Raw genomic sequence first — 23,128 nt, forward strand, 5'->3', positions numbered from 1 at the left:
CTTTATTACTCCCAATAAGTAACAGAGCTACCCCTGAAAGGAATGAAGGGAAGGCCAGAGAAGTGGATTAGACAATTACAGAGCTTCAAGCCAGCAGCTGGAACAAAGACACAGTGATATAGTTCAGGCTTCCCTCCAGAGCTCAGATGTTGGTTTCATAGATTCCAGCAGACCATTAATCTGAATTGTATGCATACCAGCGGGGAGCAGGGAGGGAAATGTCAGTTCTCTATACGACAAAGTTAATTCAGGCTACAGCTGCCACCGACGGACTTTTTGCAAGGCTCCAGTTCTTTGAATAATTGCAGGACAGGTAGTCCTCGATTTACAACATTCATTTTGAGACAGTTTGAAGTTACAACGGCAGTGAAAAATGTGACATGACCGTTTTTCACCCTTACGACCGTTGCAGTGTCCCCACAATCATGTGATCAAAATTCAAATGGTTGACAACTGACATGTACATATGATGGTTGCAGTATCCTGAGGTCACGTGATTCCCTTTTTTGCAACCTTCTGCCAAGAAAAATCAATGGAGAAGACAGATTCACTTAACAACCAGGTTGTTAACTTAATGACTGCAGTGATTCACTTAAGCACTATGGCAAGAAAGGTCATAAAATGGGGCAAAACTCACTCAACAACTGTCTTGCTTAGCAACAGAAAGTTGAGGCTCCATTTGTGTTCATAAGCCAGGACTACCTGTAATTAATTTCAGCCCCTTTAAGGTCTTACTATCATAGAGCTAAGGGACACAGTGGCTCAGTGGGTTAGGACACTGAGCTTGTCGATCAGAAGGTCGGCAGTTTGGCAGGTCGAATCCCGAGACCCGCGTAGCAGAGTGAGCGCCTGTTACTCGTCCCAGCTTCTGCCAACCTATCAGTTCGAAAGCACGTAAAAATGCAAGTAGAAAAATAGGGACCACTACGGTGGGAAGGTAACAGCGTTCCGTGCGCCTTTGGCGTCTAGTCATGCCGGCCACATGACCACGGAGATGTCCTCGGACAAGCGCTGGCTCTTCGGCTTTGAAACGGAGATGAGCACTGGCCCCTAGAGTTGGAAACGACTAGCATGCATGTGCGGGGGAACCTTTACCTTTTATCATAGAGCTGTGTCTGGAAAAGAAAATGCAGCATATGATTCAAAGGAAGGTAGATCTTGACTTATAACCACTCATTTAGAGTAGAGTAGAGTAGAGTAGAATAGAGTAGAGTAGAGTAGAGTAGAGTAGAGTAGAGTAGAGTAGAGTAGAGTAGAGTAGAGTACAGTAGAGTACAGTAGAGTACAGTAGAGTACAGTAGAGTAGAGTAGAATTAAGATTGCCGGAAGAAATATCAACAACCTAAGGTATGCAGATGATACCACTCTAATGGCAGAAAGTGAAGAAGAACTAAAGAGCCTCTTGTTGCGGGTGAAGAAGGAGAGTGCAAAACTTGGGCTGAAACTTAACATTAAGAAAACCAAGATCATGGCATCCGGCCTTCTCAATTCCTGGCAAATAGATGGGGAAGAAATGGAGGTAGTGACAGATTTTATTTTCCTGGGCTCCAAGATCACTGCAGATGGGGACTGTAGCCAAGAAATTAAAAGACGCTTGCTCCTGGGGAGGAAAGCCATGACAAATCTAGACAGCTCACTAAAAAGCAGAGACATCACCCTGTCAAGAAAAGTGTGTATAGTCAAGGCTACGGTCTTCCCAGTTGCAATGTATGGCAGTGAAAGTTCGACCATAAGAAAGGCTGAGCGCCAAAGAATTGAGGCCTTTGAACTATGGTGCTTGAGAAGACTCCTGTGAGTCCCTTGGACTGCAAGGCGATCAAACCGGTCAGTCCTAGAGGAAATCAACCCTGACTGCTCTTTAGAAGGCCAGATCCTGAAGTTGAAACTCAAATACTTTGGCCACCTAATGAGAAAGAAGGACTCACTGGAGAAGAGCCTAATGCTGGGAAAGGTTGAGGGCAATAGAAGAAGGGGACGACAGATAATGAGGTGGCTGGATGGAGTCACTGAAGCAGTAGGCGTGAGCTTAAATGGACTCCAGAAGATGGTAGAGGACAGGAAGGCCTGGAGGAACGTTGTCCATAGGGTCACGATGGGTCGAACACGACTTCGCAGCTAACAACAACAACAAGAGTAGAGTAGAGTAGAGTAGAGTAGAGTAGAGTAGAGTAGAGTAGAGTAGAGTAGAGTAGAGTAGAATAGGACAGGACAAGACAGGACAGGACAGGGTAGGGTAGGGTAGGGTAGAGTAGAATAGAATAGAATAGAATAGAATAGAATAGAATAGAATAGAATAGAATAGAATAGAATAGAATAGAATAGAATAGAATAGAATAGAATAGAATAGAATAGAATAGAATAGAATAGAATAGAATAGAATAGAATAGAATAGAATAGAATAGAGCTGGAAGGGACCTTGAGGTCTTCTAGTCCAGTCCCCTGCTCAAGCAGGAGAACCTATATCATCTCATACAGGTGATTGTCCAGTCTCTTCTTGAAAATTTCCAGTGATGGAGCGCCCATGATTTCTGGGGGCAAGCTGTTCCACTGGTTGATTGTCCTCACTGTCAAGACGTTTCTCCTTAATTCCAGGTTGCTTCTCTCTTTGATCAGTTTCCAACCATTGTTTCTCGTCCTTCCCTCTGGTGCTCTGGTGAACAACCTGGCCCCCTCTTCCTTGTGGCAGCCCCTCAGATACTGGAACACTGTTATCATGTCTCCCCTATTTCTTCTTTTCTTTCGACTAGCCAAGCTCAAGTTCCACAGCCGTTCTTCATATGTTTTGGTCTCCAGGCCTTTGATCATCTTAAAAACCATATATTTATTTATTTATTTTATTTTATTGAATTGCTATACCGCCCTTCTCCCGAAGGACTCAGGGTGGTATACAGGGCAATAAAAGTACTACATACAAAAGTTAAAAATAAGATTAAATTAATTTAGCCCTAACAATAAATAGTTAAAAATACCCCAAACCCTAGACCAGGCCGGCCTGTTCAAATAAGTAGGTTTTCAGATCACGGCAGAAAGAGCGAAGGTCGGGAGCCATCCGGAGCTCAACCGGTAATTGATTCCAAAGGGCTGGCGCGCCCACAGAGAATGCTCTCCCCCTGGGGGCCGCCAGCCGACACTCTCTGATCGACGGCACCCTGAGGAGGCCCTCTCTGTGGGAGCGCACAGGACGAAGGGAAGATGACGCCGGCAGCAGGTGATCCCGTCATTAATCCAGACCCATGCCATTTAGGGCTTTATAGGTAATCACCAGCACCTTGAATCTCACCCAGAGGGCAACTGGAAGCCAATGCAGCTCACGGAGAAGAGGTGTTACATGGGAGTATCAGGAGACCCCCATCACAACTCGCGCGGCCGCATTCTGCACCAGCTGAAGCCTCCGAGTAGTCCTCAAGGGCAGCCCCATGTACAGAGCATTGCAGTAGTCTATACGAGAGGTCACGAGCGCATGAGTGACTTGGGAGAATTACAGTCACAAGTTGAGGACTACTTGTAATGCCTTGATTTACAACCACTATGTCTTATGACCATAATTCCGGGTTTAATTACAAGACTTCTTATAAACTGCTGCCATGAATGATTTTACTCCTAGAAAAGGTGGCTTTGAGGAACTAAATCCTTCCCACTTGAGGAGACAGTTTAATCCCTTGCTTATAGCCTCTGTCATCAGGACATTTCAGAAAGATGATGGCACTCTTTTTTCTACCCTGTCTAATCCTACATACCATTATCCTCTCCTCTGCTGCCAGCTTCTTGCTTCATATCTGATTCTTTCAGGGCTGGTCTCCAGCTGCATTTCAGAACATTCTGCTGGGTGCATTTTCATTGTTGTTACGCTTTCCTGATCTTCCCATTTGTGGGATGTGCGTCAGGCATCTGCTTGCATTTCTCCCATCCACATCAGTGCCAAGGGTGATAGATCAGTGGTGCGATTCAAATATGTGAACAACTGGTTCTCAGTGTGGATGCCGCTTCTGGGCCTGGGCAACCAAAAATTAGCTACTGGTTCTGCCAAACCAGTGCGAACCGGCTGAATCCCACCACTGGGTGATAGCCACATTGTACTTCCTAATTTTTTGGCAGCTGGTAGTGAGACCTTAGGGACACGGTGGCTCAGTGGGTTAGGACGCTGAGCCTGTCGATCAGAAGGTCGGCAGTTTGGCGGGTCGAATCCTGAGTGTCGCGTAACAGAATGAGCGCCTGTTACTCGTCGCAGCTTCTGCCAACCTAGCAGTTCGAAAGCACGTAAAAATGCAAGTAGAAAAATAGGGACCACTATGGTGGGAAGGTAACAGCGTTCTGTGCGCCTTTGGGGTCTAGTCATGCCGGCCACATGACCACGGAGACGTCCTCGGACAAGTGCTGGCTTTTCGGCTTTGAAACGGAGATGAGCACCGGCCCCTAGAGTCGGAAACAACAAGCACACATGTGTGGGGGAACCTTTATCCTTACCTTTAGTGAGACCTTGCAAAGGCAGGCTTGAAAACTAGATCATCACCAACCACTTGTATTGAGTTTGAGGGGTCCTTGGTGTTCTCTGAGCCTGGTTGTTTTCTTGCAGACGTTTCATTACCCAAACTAGGTAACATCATCAGTGCTAGCAAGGAATGGGGTTTGCTCTCAGTTTATAATCATGTAGTGGCTTGCCCTTTCAGTGTTGGTGGGGAATAGTCTTGTCAGGGGCAGGCAACCTTGGCTCTTTTATGACTCGTGGACTTCAACTCCCAGAATTCCTGAGCCAGCATTGCTCAGCTTGGAAACCTCTCTCTTTCCCCTCAGCATAGCTGGCCCAGGAATTCTGGGAGTTGAAGTCCTCGAGTCATAAAAGAGCCAAGGTTGCCTACCCCTGGTCTTCGTGATTCTTTGGTTGGGCTGTTTACTGTTCGCTTGCTTGGCAGTTCCTTGATTGAGACTGTTTATTTCTTGACTGTTGGTTTGATGTTAATCTTGGTGTTAATTTATGCTCATCTGAGGTATTGATTGCTGGTGGGGAGGTGTTTGGGTCTTTTTGTTCTTTTTTTGGCTCTGAACCAAGCTCAGACCCTTCACTTCACCCCTGAGATACAAATATTCTCCTTAATTTATTGAGTTTCATCAATCTCTACCAATGGGTCAAAGGGTGGGGGTAAATGTACAGGACACATTTTAACACTTAGTGGCAGAAATAAATTTGTGCCTAAACTACATGCTTTTCAGTTATCTCTATTCAGAATATCAGACAGTCTCTTCTGGTATTTCTCCTCAGTAAATTGATTTCCTTATTATTATGAGTAACCTGCACTTAGCTTCATAGTCTAAGACTGGTGGAAACTTAATGCAAGTCCTAACCATGGGTGTAAGAATTATAAAGGTAATATCTAAGACATGCACAGTTCCAAGCAAGGTGGTGGTGGTGGGGGGTTTGTACAATTTAGATGCTTGAGTCCAATAAATTCAAAATTTCCAAATAATGGAAGTCCTTGGGTTTCGCTCTGAGGGGTCCTGGTAAAAAAATGGATCTCTTTTTCCATAGTTTACTTTCTCTTCTTATCAGAGAGCACACAAAGATAGAGGTTCTGCCTGTTTCTTCCTATGTCCAAACTAGTGTGTATAAAAATAAGAACCTTTGTTGATGAATGGTGTGGCTCTCTTGAAGAATAATAAATACTGAGTTGTTTTTTTCCTATTTCCAATTCATCTATTGTCCTAAACCTTTGAAATCAGGCCCGCATCATCTGAGTTGTCTCTATTAAACCAACCATTCTTCAAAATTGGCAGAATAGCAGAGTTGAAAGGGGCCTTGTGGGTCATCTAATCCAACCCACTGCTCAGGCAGAAAACCCTATACCATTTCAGACAAGTGGTAAGAACTTCCAGCGTTGGAGCATTCACCACCTCTGGAGGCAGGTTGTTCCACTGGTTAATTGTTCTAACTGTCAGGAAGTTTCTCCTTAGTTCTAGGTTGCTTCTCTCCTTGACTAGTTTCCATCCGTTGCTTCTTGTCCTGCCTGCAGGTGCTTTGGAGAATAGCTTGACTCCCTCTTCTTTGGGGCAGCCCCTGAGATATTGGAACACTGCTATCATGTCACCCCTAAGATGTGTGGACTTCATCTCCCAGAATTCTCCAGCAGCAATGGAACCGCATCTACATGGAGGGAAGTGTGTAGTGGGGTGCCCCAGGGCTCTGTTCTGGGCCCAGTGCTCTTCAACATCTTCATCAACGATTTGGACGAGGTGATAGATGGGGAACTCATCAAATTTGCAGACGACACCAAGCTGGCAGGAATAGCCAACACTCCAGAAGATAGGCTTAAGATACAGGAGGATCTGGACAGACTTGAACACTGGGGCACTATCTAACAAAATGAAATTCAATGGTGAAAAAAGTAAGGTTCTACATTTAGGCAAGAAAAACCAAATGTACAGGTATAGTTTAGGGGGTAGCTTGCTCAATAGTAGTAACTGTGAGAGAGATCTTGTTGTCCTAGTGGACAATCACTTAAATATGAGCCAGCAGTGTGCTGCAGCTGCCAAAAAACCCAACACAGTGCTAGGCTGCATTAACAGAGGGATAGAATCAAGATCACGTGAAGTACTAATACCACTTTACAATGCCTTGGTAAGGCCACACTTGGAATACTGCATCCTGTTTTGGTCACCACGATGTAAAAAAGATGTCGAGACTCTAGAAAGGGTACAGAGAAGTGCAACAAAGATGATTAGAGGTCTTGAGGCTAAAACATATAGGGAACGGCTGCTGCAATTGGGTATGTGTAGTTTAATGAAGAGAAGGATTAGGGGTGACATGATAGCAGTGTTCCACTATCTCAGGGGCTGCCCCAAAGAAGAGGGAGTCAAGCTATTCTCCAGAGCGCCTGAAGGCAGGACAAGAAGCAACGGATGAAAACTAATCAAGGAGAGAAGCAACCTAGAACTAAGGAGAAACTTCCTGACAGTTAGAACAATTGACCAGTGGAACAACCTGCCTCCAGAAGCTGTGAATGCTCCAACACTGGAAGTTTTTAAGAAGAGACTGGCCAGCCTTTTGTCCGAAATGATATAGGGTTTCCCGCCTGAGCAGGGGGTTGGACTAGATGACCTCCAAGGTCCCTTCCAACTTTACTATTATGATTATGATTACATCTTAAAGCTGCTGGCTTCCATGCTAAGGAAAGCGCTTGGCCCCTTGGCCATGCTGATTGTTGCCTTTAGTCATTCTAATTCTGTCCTCTTTGTTATTCCCAAATTCAGCCCCGATTTATTTCTCTTCCTTACTCTCCCCTTCCTTACAGATCTTGATCATGGAGAGGCCCTCCAAGGGAGCGTCTTTCCTTCTGCTCCTCGGTTGTCTGGGGGTTTCCTGGGGGGCCCGTCTTCCCCGCCCTCCCATCTCTTCCAATGCAACCATCTTCTCCCATGTCTACACGATTAAGGTGGCAGAAGAAAACACGGCAGGCGAGGGCGCCTCCCCGCCTCCCCAAGAGGCCTTAGGCCCTCCCGGGTCTTCTCGTGGAGGGGGCCAGTACGAGCACACCCTGGAAGGATCCGACCAGGAGCACGTGGTTTTCACCCATCGCATCAACCTCCCACCCCAGTCCTGTGGGTGTCCGCCTGGCACCGAAGATACCCGCGAGCTCTGGAGAAGGCTGCAGGCCCTTGAGAGTGAAGTGCGGGCCCTACAGGAAACCTGCCCAGCTGGGGGAGGCTGTTGCCCTGCTGCCGCCTCCACCGGTAGTCAAGCCAGCGAAGGTAAGGGAGGAGAAGGGCAGGGCTGAATTCTACCTGGCCCCGCTTGGAATATTGTGTTCCTGACCAAATTCGTTTCTGAGCTGGGGTCAAGGAAACAGGCAATTGTGTGGATTAAGTCCTTTGTTCTTCAGCTAAGAGTGATGAGAGCAAGCTCTTGGGTGGGTGGCCACAGAGACCCCCCCTCCATCCACGACAGATTAGATACATTACAATCAGCCCTGCCTGTAGAATATGTAGACCTTACCTAGTCACTTGTTTCCCTCCATACATCATTCCATTTAAATTCCTCCCTCCCTCCCTCCCTCCTTTCTTCCTTCCCTCCTCCCTCCTTTTCTTCCCTTCTCTTTCCATCCCTCCCTCCTCTTTCCATCCCTCCCTCCTTTCTTCCCTCCTTCTGTTTCTCCCTTCCTTCCTTCCTTCCTTATTTCCTCCTTCCCTCCCTCCTTTCTTCCCTCCTTCTTTGTTTCTCCCTTCCTTCCTTCCATCCCTCCCTCCTTCCTTCCTCCTTCCTTCTTCCTTCCTTCCTTATTTCCTCCTTCCCTCCCTCCTTCCCTCCCTCCTTCTTTGTTTTTCCCTTCCTTCCTTCCTTCCATCCCTCCCTCCTTCCTTCCTCCTTCCTTCCTTATTTCCTCCTTCCCTCCCTCCTTTCTTCCCTCCTTCTTTGTTTCTCCCTTCCTTCCTTCCATCCCTCCCTCCTTTCTTCCTCCTTCCTTCTTCCTTCCTTCCTTATTTCCTCCTTCCCTCCCTTTCTTCCCTCCTTTGTTTCTCCCTTCCTTCCTTCCTTCCTTCCTTCCTTCCTTCCTTCCTTCCCTCCCTCCCTCCTTCCTTCCTTCTTCCTTCCTTCCTTATTTCCTCCTTCCCTCCCTCCTTCCCTCCCTCCTTCTTTGTTTTTCCCTTCCTTCCTTCCTTCCATCCCTCCCTCCTTCCTTCCTCCTTCCTTCCTTATTTCCTCCTTCCCTCCCTCCTTTCTTCCCTCCTTCTTTGTTTCTCCCTTCCTTCCTTCCATCCCTCCCTCCTTTCTTCCTCCTTCCTTCTTCCTTCCTTCCTTATTTCCTCCTTCCCTCCCTTTCTTCCCTCCTTTGTTTCTCCCTTCCTTCCTTCCTTCCTTCCTTCCTTCCTTCCTTCCCTCCCTCCCTCCTTCCTTCCTTCTTCCTTCCTTCCTTATTTCCTCCTTCCCTCCCTCCTTTCTTCCCTCCTTTGTTTCTCCCTTCCTTCCTTCCTTCCATCCCTCCCTCCTTCCTCCTTCCTTCTTCCTTCCTTATTTCCTCCTTTCCTCCCTCCTTTCTTCCCTCCTTCTTTGTTTCTCCCTTCCTTCCTTCCATCCCTCCCTCCTTCCTTCCTCCTTCCTTCTTCCTTCCTTCCTTATTTCCTCCTTCCCTCCCTCCTTCCCTCCCTCCTTCTTTGTTTTTCCCTTCCTTCCTTCCTTCCATCCCTCCCTCCTTCCTTCCTCCTTCCTTCCTTATTTCCTCCTTCCCTCCCTCCTTTCTTCCCTCCTTCTTTGTTTCTCCCTTCCTTCCTTCCATCCCTCCCTCCTTTCTTCCTCCTTCCTTCTTCCTTCCTTCCTTATTTCCTCCTTCCCTCCCTTTCTTCCCTCCTTTGTTTCTCCCTTCCTTCCTTCCTTCCTTCCTTCCTTCCTTCCTTCCTTCCTTCCTTCCCTCCCTCCCTCCTTCCTTCCTTCTTCCTTCCTTCCTTATTTCCTCCTTCCCTCCCTCCTTTCTTCCCTCCTTTGTTTCTCCCTTCCTTCCTTCCTTCCATCCCTCCCTCCTTCCTCCTTCCTCCTTCCTTCTTCCTTCCTTATTTCCTCCTTTCCTCCCTCCTTTCTTCCCTCCTTCTTTGTTTCTCCCTTCCTTCCTTCCATCCCTCCCTCCTTCCTTCCTCCTTCCTTCTTCCTTCCTTCCTTATTTCCTCCTTCCCTCCCTCCTTTCTTCCCTCCTTCTTTGTTTCTCCCTCCCTCCCTCCCTCCCTTCCTTCCTTCCTTCCTTCCTTCCTTCCTTCCTTCCTTCCTTCCTTCCTTCCCTCCTTATTTCCTCCTTCCCTCCCTCCTTTCTTCCCTCCTTCTTTGTTTCTCCCTTCCTTTCTTGCTCCCTGCCTTCCTCCCTCCTTCCTTTCTTCCCTCCTCCTTTCTTTCTTTCTTCCCTCCCTCCTTCCAAATAACTTTGTGAAAACCAACCTTTGGAAGATCAAAAACCAACCTTTGGAGAGTTTTAATCTCATTCAGTTGCACTTCTGAGGGTAAAACAAGCCGCTGAGCTCACCGGTTTCTTTCCTTGGGTTATGAATAAAGTAATTAAGCGATTTACAGGTGCCCTCTTAAAGAATCCCTCCCTCAACCTCCTTATGACGCTCTCACTCTTTCTCTCCCCTAGGCCAAACAGACATTCGCACATTATGTTCGCACCATGGAGCCTTTGACCTCTCTCGCTGCCTGTGTGAATGTGAGTCAGGTTGGAGCGGTCCCACCTGCGCCGAGCCGATCTGCTCCGGAGGCTGCGGGGGCGCAGAACGTGGCAGTTGTGTGAACGGGCACTGCCAATGCCAGCCTGGCTACTCAGGGGTCAGCTGCGAAGAGCCACCCTCTTGCCCCGAGGACTGCAATGACCAAGGGCGCTGTGTGGATGGCCGCTGCACCTGCTTCCCAGGATATGTCGGCCCCTCCTGCTCCGACCCAGTTTGTCCCCAGAACTGCCACGGACATGGCCAGTGCACCTCCGGAGGGTGCGTGTGCAACCCGGGTTACACTGGCACTGATTGTGCCACTCGAGCTTGCCCTAGCAACTGCAACAGGCGTGGAGAATGCCGCAATGGACGCTGTGTGTGCGAACCAGGCTTCACCGGGCCGGCCTGCGGCACCAAGACTTGCCCCAACGATTGCAACCAGAGAGGCCACTGTCTGCAAGGAGGGGTGTGTTCCTGCCACCCAGATTACACCGGCCCTGACTGCGGTCAGCTGGCATGTCTGGGGCACTGCAGTGGCCACGGAGAATGTCAGAATGGAACGTGCGTGTGCAACAGCGGCTATTCGGGCGAGGACTGTTCAGTAGGTAGGCACAAAGGTTTAATCAATCCATCAGAATAGAACTGGAAGGGACCTTGAAGGAGGAGCTGGAGAGCCTATAGTCCCATTTCAGACAAAGAGCTGTCCAGTCACTTCTTAAAAAAACCTCCAGTGATGAAGCACCCACGACGTCTGAAGGCAAAGCTGTTCCACTGGTTAATTGTCCTCACTGTTTGGAAGTTTCTCCTTAATTCCGGGTTGCTTCTCTCCTTGATTAGTTTCCATCCGTTGTTTCTTCTCTCGCCTTCTGGTGCTTTGGAAAATAAGGCGATCCATTTGGAAAATAGGTTGGGAGGGGACATTTCCTGAATCCTTTGTGGCCTAACCCAGTGCTTCTCAACTTTGGCAACTTTAATAATTTAACTTTATTCCCTAGCCCAGGGGTAGGTAACCTTGGCTCTTTTATGACTCGTGGACTTCAACTCCCAGAATTCCTGAGCCAGCCTGGCTCAACTTGGAAACCTCTCCCTTTCCCCTCAGCATGGCTGGCTCAGGAATTCTGGGAGTTGAAGTCCACGAGTCATAAAATAGCCAAGGTTGCCTACCCCTGCCCTAGCCAGCCAGCCAGAATACTCCAGCTGGCAACTGGCATGTATTTATTTATTTATTTATTTATTTATTTATTTATTTATTTATTTATTTATTTATTTATTTATTTATTTATTATTTATTAAATTTTTATACCGCCCTTCTCCCGAAGGACTCAGGGCGGTGTACAGGGCAATAAATATCAAAATATAAATACAAAAGTTAAAAAAGAAGTTAAAAAGAATTAAATAATTATGCCCAATATAATACAATAATTAAAACTATGTTAAAATTAGATCCAACCCTAAACCCATCAAACCAGGCCAGATTGTTCAAATAAATAAGTTTTTAAATCGCGCCGGAAGGAGCGAAGGTCGGGGGCCATCCGGAGCTCAACCGGCAAGCGGTTCCATAGGTCTGGCGCGCCCACAGGGAACACCCTCCCCCTGGGGGCCACCAATTGACATTCTCTGATCGGAGGCACCCTGAGGAGGCCCACTCTGTGAGAGCGCACTGGACGGAGGGAGGTTGATGCCGGCAGCAGGTGCTGCCATAGGTAATCTGGACCCATGCCATGTAGGGCTTTATAGGTCATTACCAGCACCTAGACAGCACACTAAAAAGCAGAGACATCACCCTGTCAACAAAAGTGCGTATAGTCAAGGCTATGGTCTTCCCAGTTGCAATGTATGGCAGTGAAAGCTGGACCATAAGAAAGGCTGAGCGCCAAAGAATTGAAGCCTTTGAACTATGGTGCTGGAGAAGACTCCTGCGAGTTACTTGGACTGCAAGGCGATCAAACCGGTCAGTCCTAGAGGAGATCAACCCTGACTGCTCTTTAGAAGGCCAGATCCTGAAGCTAAAACTCAAATACTTTGGCCACCTAATGAGAAGGAAGGACTCACTGGAGAAGAGCCTAATGCTGGGAAAGATTGAGGGCACTAGAAGAAGGGGACGACAGAGAATGAGGTGGCTGGATGGAGTCACTGAAGCAGTAGGCGTGAGCTTAAATGGACTCCAGAAGATAGTAGAGGACAGGAAGGCCTGGAGGAACATTGTCCATAGGGTCGCGATGGGTCGGACACGACTTCGCAACTAACAACAACAACCAGCACCTTGAATGTCACCCGGACGGCAACTGGCAGCCAATGCAGCTCGCGGAGCAGAGGTGTAACATGCGAGTATCAGGAGACCCCCAACACCACTCGCGCGGCTGCATTCTGCACCAGTGGAAACCTCCGAGTGGTCCTCAAGGGCAGCCCCATGTAGAGAGTGTTGCAGTAGTCCAAACGAAAGATCACGAGCGCATGAGTGACTGTACGCAAGGCATCCCGGTCTAGATAGGGCTGCAACTGGCGCACCAGGCGAACCTGGGCGAAGGCCCCCCTAGTGGTTGCGGCATCCCACATTCACCTGATCACTATTTGTGACCCACCCAGGTGATTTCCAACAAGCAAAGACAATAGGGGAGGGCAGATTTGCTTAATGACTGGGTGATTTGCTTAATGACTGTGGCAAAAAAGATTGTAAAATCAGGCACAGTCGGTGTTATGTATCCAGGTGAAGGGAATACAGTCACACGTTCATAGCAGTCACCACCAGGGGGCATTGGACTTTTGGCGGGAACCCAGTTTTGGCAGGAAACAGGTTCAAACCGATTGGCCGGCTGCTCACCTGGCCAGGTATAAAAGGAGGGCAGGTAACCCCTATTCCCCAGTACAGTCACTTCCACTGAATAAAGATCTGCCACGCTGTACTCATTGTCTCAGCATCCTTCCTGCTCTCCAGAACCCACTACCCAATAGTCATGTCAGGACTCTCAACGACCACCTTGCTTAATTGCTGTCCCAGCTGTAGTCGTACGTCAAGGACTGCCTGTAGAGAAAAGCACATTTGCAGCAAACTGGGCCAAACCTTATTTTACCAGCCTTTAAAAGAGCATTAAAAACACCGCTCTTTCGCCATATCCTTGGGGTTTAGGCATCTTTGAAAACAACGCTGATTTATTCCAGCTTGTTTTAGCTGTTAAATCCCTTTAATAATAATAATAATAATAAAGTTGGAAGGGACCTTGGAGGTCATCTAGTCCAGGGGTCGGCAACCTGAAAAAACAAAAGAGCCACTGGGAACCGGTTCCATCACACATAAAAAAAGTGGGAGCCGCGCACGTGCATCCATGCACGCGCACGCGCATAAAACAAAATGTTTTGCGCATGCGAAAAATGGTTTTTTGCGCATGCGTGCGCGTGCATACACGTGCACGGTTCCACTTTTTTTAATGTGGACGCACCTGCACGCCAGCGGCGATGGGTCTCCATGGTGACGGGCGCTGGGTTGCGGCGCCGCCTTCAGCCCGGGCGTCGCCGGAGCCACCCCCGGAACCTCCAAACTGCCACCCGACCTCCGCCCAAACACCAGCAGGTCTCGACACGGGTGTTTGGGCGGAGCTGCGCGCGCACCTCTCCAAAGGTTTGGAGAGGTGCGTGCGCAGCTCCGCCCGAACAGCAGTTTGGAGACCTGCTGGTGTTCGGGCGGAAATCGGGCGGCAGTTTGGAGGTCCCGGGGGTGGCTCCGGCGACGCCCGGGCTGAAGGCGGCGCCGCAACCCAGCGCCCGGCACCAGCAGGTCTCAAAACCGCACCTCCGCCCGAACACCAACAGGTCTCGACACGGGTGTTCGGGCAGAGCTGCGCGCGCACCTCTCCAAACTGGAGAGGTGCACGCGCAGCTCCGCCCGAACAGCGGTTTGGAGACCTGCTGGTGCCGGTTTAAAAAGCTGTTGCGGGCCGAGGCAGCTTTCTAAACCGGCACCAGCAGGTCTCCAAACCGCACCTCCACCCGAACACCAACAGGTCTCCAAACCGCACCTCCGCCCGAACACCAGCAGGTCTCGACACGGGTGTTCTGGCAGAGGTGCGAGAGAGGTGCGCGCGCAGCTCTCCAAACCTTTGGAGTGGTGCGCGCGCACCTCCTCCCGTTCGGAGTGGTGCACGCGCACCTCCTCCCGTTCGGAGAGGTGCGTGCGCACCGGGTGACTGGGAGCTGCAGGAGATGGCTCAAAGAGCCGCATGCGGCTCCAGAGCCGCGGGTTGCCGACCCGTGATCTAGTCCAACCCCCTGCTCAGGCAGGAAACCTTTAATGTGTGTTTCTAATTGGCTCGCATATGCTGGCTGGAGAATTCTGGGAGTTGAAGTCCACACATCTTAAAAATTGCCAAGGTTGAGAAGTGCTGATCTCCTGAATGAATAAACAACATAATTTTTCATAACAGAGAGAGGGAAAAGGAGCTGTATATATATATATATATATATTTGCACAAATCTACATGTTACTAAAAACTCTCCTTCCTGTAACCTTTTACTGGCAAAAATATACATCATAGGGAAACAGTTTTTCAACCAAGATACCCCAAGTGGGCTAATTTGGGAAAGTTGTCATAGCATCAGAAGGCTGGAATAGACCTTGGAGTCTTCTAGTCCAAAAGCTATGCTAAGACAGGACACCTTATACCATTCTTGACTAATGGTTGTCCATTTTTGTCTTGAAAGTGTCCAGCAATGGCAAGCTGTTCCACTGATTAATCGTTCTCACTGTCAGGAAATTCCTCCTTATTTCCAGGTTGAGTCTCCCTCTGATGAGCTTCAGTGCTGCTGGGCGGCTGCTGCAATCATGCGATGCTCATTTTGAACATTCTGTGACAGTTTCCCAGCCACTCTCACAATCTCTCACTTCCTCTCCCACCCAGCAGCAACTACTTACTAGCCTGCTTGAAAGGGAAGAAAAGTAGGGAGGGAGGGAGGGAGGGAGGGAGGGAGATAGAGAGGACTAGGTGGTAGGGAAGGCAGGAAGGAAAATTTCTAATGCTCTATGCTAACTTGCTACAAGGAAACTTAGTGGGGAAGCTGGCAGGAAATCAGAAGTTGCTCCCACACCCATTGTTTTTTTTTGCCCACCCAAAGTCATTCTATTTCGGTTTAGAGAATCTATATTTCTGAAACAATGACCCAATAGGGCACAGATTCTCTAGTGTTGAACTAGTGTGAAATATTGAGGTGTGCACCTTGATTAAAAGTGAGGCTCACTGACTATCTCCCCTCAGGCAGCAGAATGTCTCTTCAAGGCAATAGTGTCTTAGCAAAGTTCTGAAGAGATGATCATAAAGTAAGAAAGCAAGCAATATTGGTTCCTGCTCTTATATATACACACACACAAAAAAAACCACCATCTTTTTTCTTGGCCTAAACAGAGATTCCATCCATTGGTGTCCGTGTCTCAAATCGAGATGAAACTTCTTTCCGCCTGGAGTGGAACTACCCCGAGATTTCCGTGGACGGATATGAGATCCATGTGGCACCCACGGTAAAAAGATACACCTCAGGACAATGTACTTGTACAACAGAAGCGGAGAATCCAACTTGTGCTGCCATCCAAATATTGCTGAACTATAACTCCCAGCAGCCCCAGGCGATGTGGCCAGAGAGAATGCTGGTAGCTGTAGTTCTTCAATATCTGGGTTCAACCAGAACTCATTTGTATTCATCTTAGCTCCTACTATAAGGAAATGATGGGAATTACTTTAGGCTACTAAAGGCCAGTCCACCCGGCCTGGCTGTCCATTTTTGGAGGGCACAGCCCACCTCAAACACATTTTCTGACTGTGTTTTCCTAATCCACATGAAAATAGTATTTTCCAGGTTGAGTCAGCTCAAACTGTGCTGTCCAAATTGCTTGTGGTATTTAACTTTGTATTGGTAGGAGCATCCAGTGTGTGTGTGTGTGTGTGGAGAGAGAGAGAGAGAGAGAGAGAGAGAGAGAGAGAGAGAGAGAGAGAGAGAGAGAGAGAGAGAGAGAGAGAGAGAGAGAGAGAGAGAGAGAGAGAGAGAGAGAGAGAGAGAGAGATGATCAAAGCTCTGCCCTTTTCTATGTGCATCACCCAAGTAATGTACATTAAAAAAAATAGCTACCTACTTTTCCAGTGCAACTTTTTAAAATTCATCAATGCACCATTGAAACACAGGAGGAGGGAAATTTTTCAGACTAACCTCACTTTCCCTCCACTTCCCAATCTCATTCCAAACAAAACGATTTAATCAAGCCCTTGTGAACATCCGTACGTTCTGTGGTGTCACTCTGTCTCTTTTTTCCTTTCCAACCTGCAGAAGAATCCTCGGGCAGGTGAATCCGCACACCTGTCTGGCACCGAAAGGATCTTTGAATACAAAGGATTAAAACCAGGGGAGGAATACACAGTCACTGTTCGGGTAGAAAAAGGGCAACACTACGGACCCCCTGTCACCCAGACCGTGCGTACGCGTATGTAATCTGAAGCCATGACTCCATTTCTGTCTGCCTCCCTACCTCGTGCCCCATTTTTCTTTCTCTTTGGCCTGTTCCGTGTGGATGCAAATTCCCTCCTCCTTGTTGAGCAGGAAATCTAGGTCTGGCCCAGCCTGAACGAAGAGGCAGAATTCAATTCTCTCTGAGTCACACGTTTATTCAGATCTGGTCAAAGATGGGTCCTCCCAGAAAGCTGGAAGAATTCCAGATGATTTATTCGGCTTGTTTTTATACTTGATGTGGTTATAGCAAGCAGGAAAACAGCCGTTTGCATGAAACTAGATAAAAAGCAGAAGTTGCTACAATATCCTTGCTTGCCTGGTACATTTTGGAAATATATTTAGGAAGAAAAATATTTAGCAAATCCAATTGCCCCTATTCGTGGTTTCCTTTCATGCTTCTCCTGAGCTATGGACAGTTACATATTATTACAACTCATTTATTCTTTTTAATCCAGTCATTTCAATATAAGATTCTTTTTTTTTATTAAAGAGTTTTACAATATTTTACAATATATCCCCAAATCCCTCCCACCCCAACCTCCCCACTTCCCCCCCCACTTCCCAGAGCTAAATACAGGATTATAGTTACAACAATCATATTCTAAATAAAAATTTACACAATATACAATCAACCAAATTCGTACTGCGCTTTAACTCTCTCTTAGCATAACTACTAACAATAACAATATCCCACTAAATTCTACTCATAAGCTAAATGGAACTTTTTGGTCCCATATTTGTTTTCAATATAATTTATCCATCTCCTCCAAACTGAAATATATCTCTCCTGTGAGTGATCCTTTAAATAAGCAGAAATCTTGGACATTTCTGCAAGATTAGAAACTTTAAACACCCATTCTTCTACCGTGGGCAGATTGTCCTTCTTCCAATATTGTCCCACCAGTAACCGTGCTGCCGTTATCATATTCAACATCAGATTAGTCTCTTTGACATCACAATTTACAACAATACCCAGTAAGAACAATTGCGGGGAAAACTTTATCTTCCTCTTAAAAATCTTTTGAATGTTCCACCAAATTTTAATCCAGAAGGCTTTTTCAATATAAGATTCTTGATCACCGTCATCCTGAACAATATCCCATCCCCCCCCCCATCCTTACCTTGATGAGTGTTGAGAATTCAGGCACCCTTGTTTATTGCACAACCCAGCCTCTTTTTATGCATAAGCAGCCCGTTTTATTTATGAATTACAGGCAGTCCTGCAATTGTTATAGTTTGCCAGACGTTAATGCATTCTCCTCTTTCTTTCCATTTCTTTTTTCTGTTTTTATTCTCATTATAAATAAATAAAAATGAAGAAGGAACACCCTGGACCAGCTGCTATCATCTAGGGAATTAGTAAGAGGGGGGGAAATTAGTAAGAGGGGGAAAATGCATTAACATGGATTTAATTATGCTTAGTTTACTAGGAGATAGATCAGGCCATTAGTGAACAATGGTTATGTATTGGGTTCCATGGTAATACCACGTGGGTTGCTGGAGCAGCTAACGGCTCTCCAGCAACCCAGACCACAAGTCTCCAGTGCTGCTATTGGCTGTCCCTAGGCGGCAATGGTTGCTTCAAACCTATTGGCTGCCGCCTAGGGGCTAGACTATATATTGCGGCTAGTTACAGCCCAGTTCTCAGTTCAGATCTTGCAAGCAATAAACCATGAGTTTTCCTGAACTCACTTGCCTCGTCTTCATTCCTGCGCCAAAGAACCCGCTACACAACAGGTTTACATCTTCCAGTTTGTTATACTACGTTCTCTGCATTTGATCCTTACTTGCATTAAATAGCTACAGCTCCTGTTATCTCTTGTTTAGGAATAATTGGTCTGGGATGCAAGAATGTCTGTGGAGATTCTAAGTTATCCAGGTCATAATGGTTGTTCCAAAGGTGTTTCCCCCACCCCCAAGAGGCAACTGGACATTCTTTGTTTTTCCTGGGAGACATTTCGCTTCTGATCCAAGAAGCTTCTTCAGTTCTGACTGAATGGTGGAGAATGGAAGGATTTACAACACAGGCCTTTCGGCAGTTCCAAGAAGGTCCCACACCTATTTGCACTATTCAGGGTGAACCTGAGGGCACAGATAAACCTCCATGTGGCCTTAAGGACTCTCAGAAAGAGTGCTAACAACCAGATGATGACAAGGAATATAAATCCTTCCATTCTGCACCAGAAGCTTCTTGGATGAGAAGCAAACGTCGTCAAGGAAAAACAAAAAAAAAAGCCCAGTTGCCTTTTGGGAAAAAAAAGCACTTTGGGGACAAGGGTCTTAATGACCACTAGATGGCAGCAAAGAGTTATATTATTATTTTTTTTCTCCCTCTCTGCTGCTATTTTGATTGTCATCTGGCTCAGAGGTCCCCAACCTTTTGGGCACCTGGGACCAGTTCCATGGAGAGAGGGGGTGCACAATTTTGTGTGCGGATGGGGCTTTGCTTGTTTGTGTGGCCCGGTTGCTGGCATGCCACAGACCGGTACTGGTCCACGGACCGGGGGTTGGGGACCCCTGATCTGAATTTTACAGGCCAGATGTGGTTCCCCTGCTCTTGTTTCCTCCTTTCATTAAACTCAAGCCCATCTCTTTCCAAATCCCATTGTTCCCCACCTTTATTTCCAGTCCTTTTGCAATGCTTTGTGTTTCATGTGTCTCTTCCTTTTCTCCAGGAGTGGCCCCGCCCAGTGGCCTGCACTCATCCCAAGTGTCTGAAAACTCCCTGACCTTGCAGTGGGAACCACCGGCCTCTCGCCCTGATGGCTACTTCCTCAGCTATGTCCCTCTGGTTCCCACTCGACCCGTTCAAGCCATGAAGCGTGTAGAGCTGCCAGCGGTCCCTGAGCGTGTTACTTTGGAAGACCTGGAGAGCAGAACCCGATACCGCCTCACCTTGGTTGCCCGTCAGAGTGGTGAGAACAGCCGAGCCACCAGCATTGTTGTCAGCACCACAGGTAGGTCTCTAGAGTCTTGTCTGCCTTGGGAGGTGAGGAACGATGGCCCTTTTAGGGCTTGTGGACTTCAATTCCCAGAATTCCTGGGCCAGTCCACAAGCCCTAAACAGACTGGTCTAGAACTTCCTTTTTTGTCTGGAAATATCTATGGAGATTCTCAATCATCCAAGTCATGGTTGTCCCGAAGGTGCTTTATCCAAAAGGCAACTGGACTTTCCCTGGGGTTTTTTTCCCCCCCTTTTGAAAACATTTCACTTTTCATCCAAGAAGCTTCTTCAGTTCTAACTGGCTGGTGGGGAATGGAAGGATTTATATTCTTTGCAGTCCTCTGCGCTCTGAGGGTTGATTGTTTCTGATATTCCTGCAGTGTATGAAATAACAATTCAATGTTTTTTGGAAAATGCACTTTTGTGTGGAAAGCATCAAAAGAAAAATTAAAATGAGCTGGGCTGCTTCCGAGAGCAGAGAATGTTGAAAAAAAATATATTCCTGTAAAAGAAGTATTTTAACGGGCAGAGCAATGATGTCAGCTTTGGTTTGTTTAAATCATGTATTTACTCTAGACACTTGCAGGAGAGTTTATTTTTTTTTTTAAAAAAATCTGATTGCCAATACCAAGAAGCAGTGCTTTTTTTGTAAAAGAAAAAGGTGCCGGAACTCACACATGTCATACAACCCGCCTTGCCTACCTTTACAAGGTTCCATCCAAAAAAGGTGCTGGAACTCCGTTCTAAGCGTTCTATGAGGAAAAAAGCCCTGCCAAGAACTATTTATTTATTTTATTTTATTTTAATTCCATTTATATCCCGCCCTTTTCCGAAGACTCAGGGCGGCTTACAAGCTTGCTGCAAACTTTAAATTAGTGTTTCTTGACCTTGGCAACTGTAAAATCTGTGAATTTCAACTCCTCAAATTCCACACTCAGCCATTCTGGCTAGAGAATTCTGGGAGATGAAGTCCAAGCATCTTAAAGTTGCCAAGGTTTCAAAAATGCTGCTTTAAGCAATATTGATTTGGGACAGAATTTTAAGAATTTTTGTTTATTCTCCTGGTAAAATCTTTCTGTCCCAATTTTTTTCTGTGACAGCATCCTTGATCCTCCAGGCTAACCTAGAACATTTGGCCTTCCGCTTCACAGCTTCCCATAAAGATATGTTTTATAATTCTGTGAACAAATTAGCAGCCTTGATTATTTGGTGTCCTCAGAAAAAACGTTCTTCTATCTAGTGTTTTGTCAATAATGGCTTATTTAAGCTTTATCTGCAGTGTGTGATGAAATGAGCAGAAATAAGTCTGAAAGAATTGCTTAAAGGCGGTTTCTACATTCTTTCACTATGGAAGCCTCTTTCCCCACAATTACACTGTCTTTTTTCCACCAAGGACATCTCAAGTCTTTTTTTCTTTCTTTCTTTCCTTCAGCAGTTATGATTGCAATTCCTTTTTTATTTGAACTTCCTCTAGTCTATGTAATCCACAGATCTCTGAAAATCAGACCACCGGAGTTTCCTGGAAGCAATGTATAAAAAAGGCTGACACTAATTCCATCTGTTTTATTGCAGCTTTGGGGAAATTCAGGATTGGCGGTGTGGCTACATCATCAAGTCTAACTTTCTAGTGCAGGGGTGTCAAACTCAATTTCATTGAGGGCTGCATCAGCATTGCGGTTGCCCTCAGGGGGCCGGGTGGGCGTGGCCTACTGGGTGGGCGTGGCCAGCTCTACATCGTTCGCATCAAGGGTGCCTATGGGGGCCTGGGCAGGAGTGGGACAGATCTGAGGGTCTCTGGCAGGAGGAGGGTCTCTGGGCCAGGGCCAAGGCAGTGGGGGCCGTTCCCTCACTGTTTCCAGGATGGCTTCGCGGGCCACATGAAACCACTTCACGGGCCGGATCCGGCCCCCGGGCCTTGTGTTTGACATGTCTGTTCTAGTGAGATGTGCCAACTCCAGTCTAAACCAGTTTACAGTGGTGGGAAAATTAAAAAGCCGGATTAAGTAGGGCTCCGTAGAGCTAGTCCTCGATTCACAACCACAATCGGGTCCAAAGTTTCTATTGCTCAACGAGACAGCTGTCAAGTGGATTTTGCCCCATTTTACAGCCTTTCTTGTAAAATGAATTGTAAAATGAACCGCAGCGGTTGTTAAGTTAGTAACCCGGTTGTTAAAGTGAACCTGGCTTCCCCATTGATTTTGCTTGTCTCGAAAAATGATCTCATGACCCCAGGACTCTGCAACCGTCGGAAATATGAGTCAGTTGCCAAGTGCCTGAATTTTGGTCATGTGAACTGCAACGGTGGGAAGTGTGAAAAATGGCCCTAAGTCCTTTTTTTACAGTGCTGTTGGAACTTGAAACAGTCACTAAGTGAACTGTTGTAAGTCGGGGACTACCTGTATTTCTCTAGTTGCTAGCCATGCCTCTCATCTCCGTGACATATTCCCACTGAGTGCTTTTCCGTAACCTGCTGCATTTTTGATCCCACTAGCACCAGCTCCAATTCAGCCAAGTCGCCATCACTTGACACCAACCCCCTCTTTCCATAAAAAGCCAGACACTTCCTCTTCTGAGCCTGAAGAGAAGAAACCTGGCATTAAACCACATCCGGGTCGCCGCCCAACGAACACCACCTTGCTGACTAAGGAGCACTTCCTGAAGAGAATGACCCAGAATATCTCATCCAAACTGTCCCCATACAACGGGACCCTCCTTGAGCGGCTGGAGAGCTACCTCCGGGCCACCAAATTCCCTCTCCGAGGCAACCAGACAATCCAGAGTGTGGCCAGGGACATCTACCTCTACCTCAAGCGTACAAAGCCAATTGAGTTTCAAGAGAGAGTTGAGGAACGTCTTGTCCAAGAAACCAGCAACTTGACTGTGAAAAGGGAGTTCCCGATAACCGAAGCGGAGAGCATCTACTCCGATGGATACCTCCGTCCAGACCACGCCAAGCCAACCGTGGTGGCCAGTTACCCCGATTGGATTGAGGTGTCTTTGGACAGCGTAAGGGGGATTTCTGACCATGTGGTCATCCGCTACCGAAACATGGTGACTGGAGAAACAAAGGAGTTAGTGGTCCCTGGGGATGCGTCTAGAGCGATTGTCACTGGATTGTCACCTGGAACAAGCTACTTGATGGAAATTCACGGTGTCATGAGAGGACATTCCTCTAAGTCATACTCCTTCATAACTGCCACAGGTACCAGGGTTGGTAGGGCAGTTGTCCACCGTGGCAGTTTCCTCTCTCCTTTTGCCTGTAATAGTTGCCTCACCTGCCTTGTCTGTGTTGTTGCAAAGTTGAGCTTCTGCGGCACCCACACACAGCCACATATTTAATCACACGTTGCTTTCCCATTCTCCTCACAAGTTGCTTGGACAGTAGGCTGCTAGTTATTGTCCTCCCTTAAAAGAAAGCCTTTCACGCAAACATCACAATCTCCACCAGCTAATTTCTTCTTCAAGCCAAAATGTGGCCTTCCCTGCTCCTTCAAAGTTGGTTTGATCTGTTTTGTTTTTGCT

At 47.2% G+C, this 23,128-nt stretch overlaps 1 protein-coding gene across 1 annotated transcript in view; it reads left to right on the forward strand.

Annotated features, from left to right (window-relative positions):
* The window catches only part of TNXB (tenascin XB), a gene marked incomplete at its 5' end in the record, with an annotated part of 245,615 nt that overhangs the window by 117,507 nt on the left and 104,980 nt on the right, over positions 1 to 23,128 (forward strand). The window contains 6 exons of the mRNA XM_081319139.1: positions 7,284 to 7,740; positions 10,107 to 10,781; positions 15,570 to 15,682; positions 16,483 to 16,636; positions 19,338 to 19,619; positions 22,098 to 22,808. Of these exons, the coding sequence (XP_081175265.1) occupies positions 7,284 to 7,740; positions 10,107 to 10,781; positions 15,570 to 15,682; positions 16,483 to 16,636; positions 19,338 to 19,619; positions 22,098 to 22,808 (2,392 nt within the window). The remainder of the gene's footprint in view (positions 1 to 7,283; positions 7,741 to 10,106; positions 10,782 to 15,569; positions 15,683 to 16,482; positions 16,637 to 19,337; positions 19,620 to 22,097; positions 22,809 to 23,128) is intronic.

Source organism: Vipera berus, assembly GCF_964194415.1.
Source record: "Vipera berus genome assembly, chromosome: 2".
Classification (NCBI taxonomy): domain Eukaryota; kingdom Metazoa; phylum Chordata; class Lepidosauria; order Squamata; family Viperidae; genus Vipera; species Vipera berus.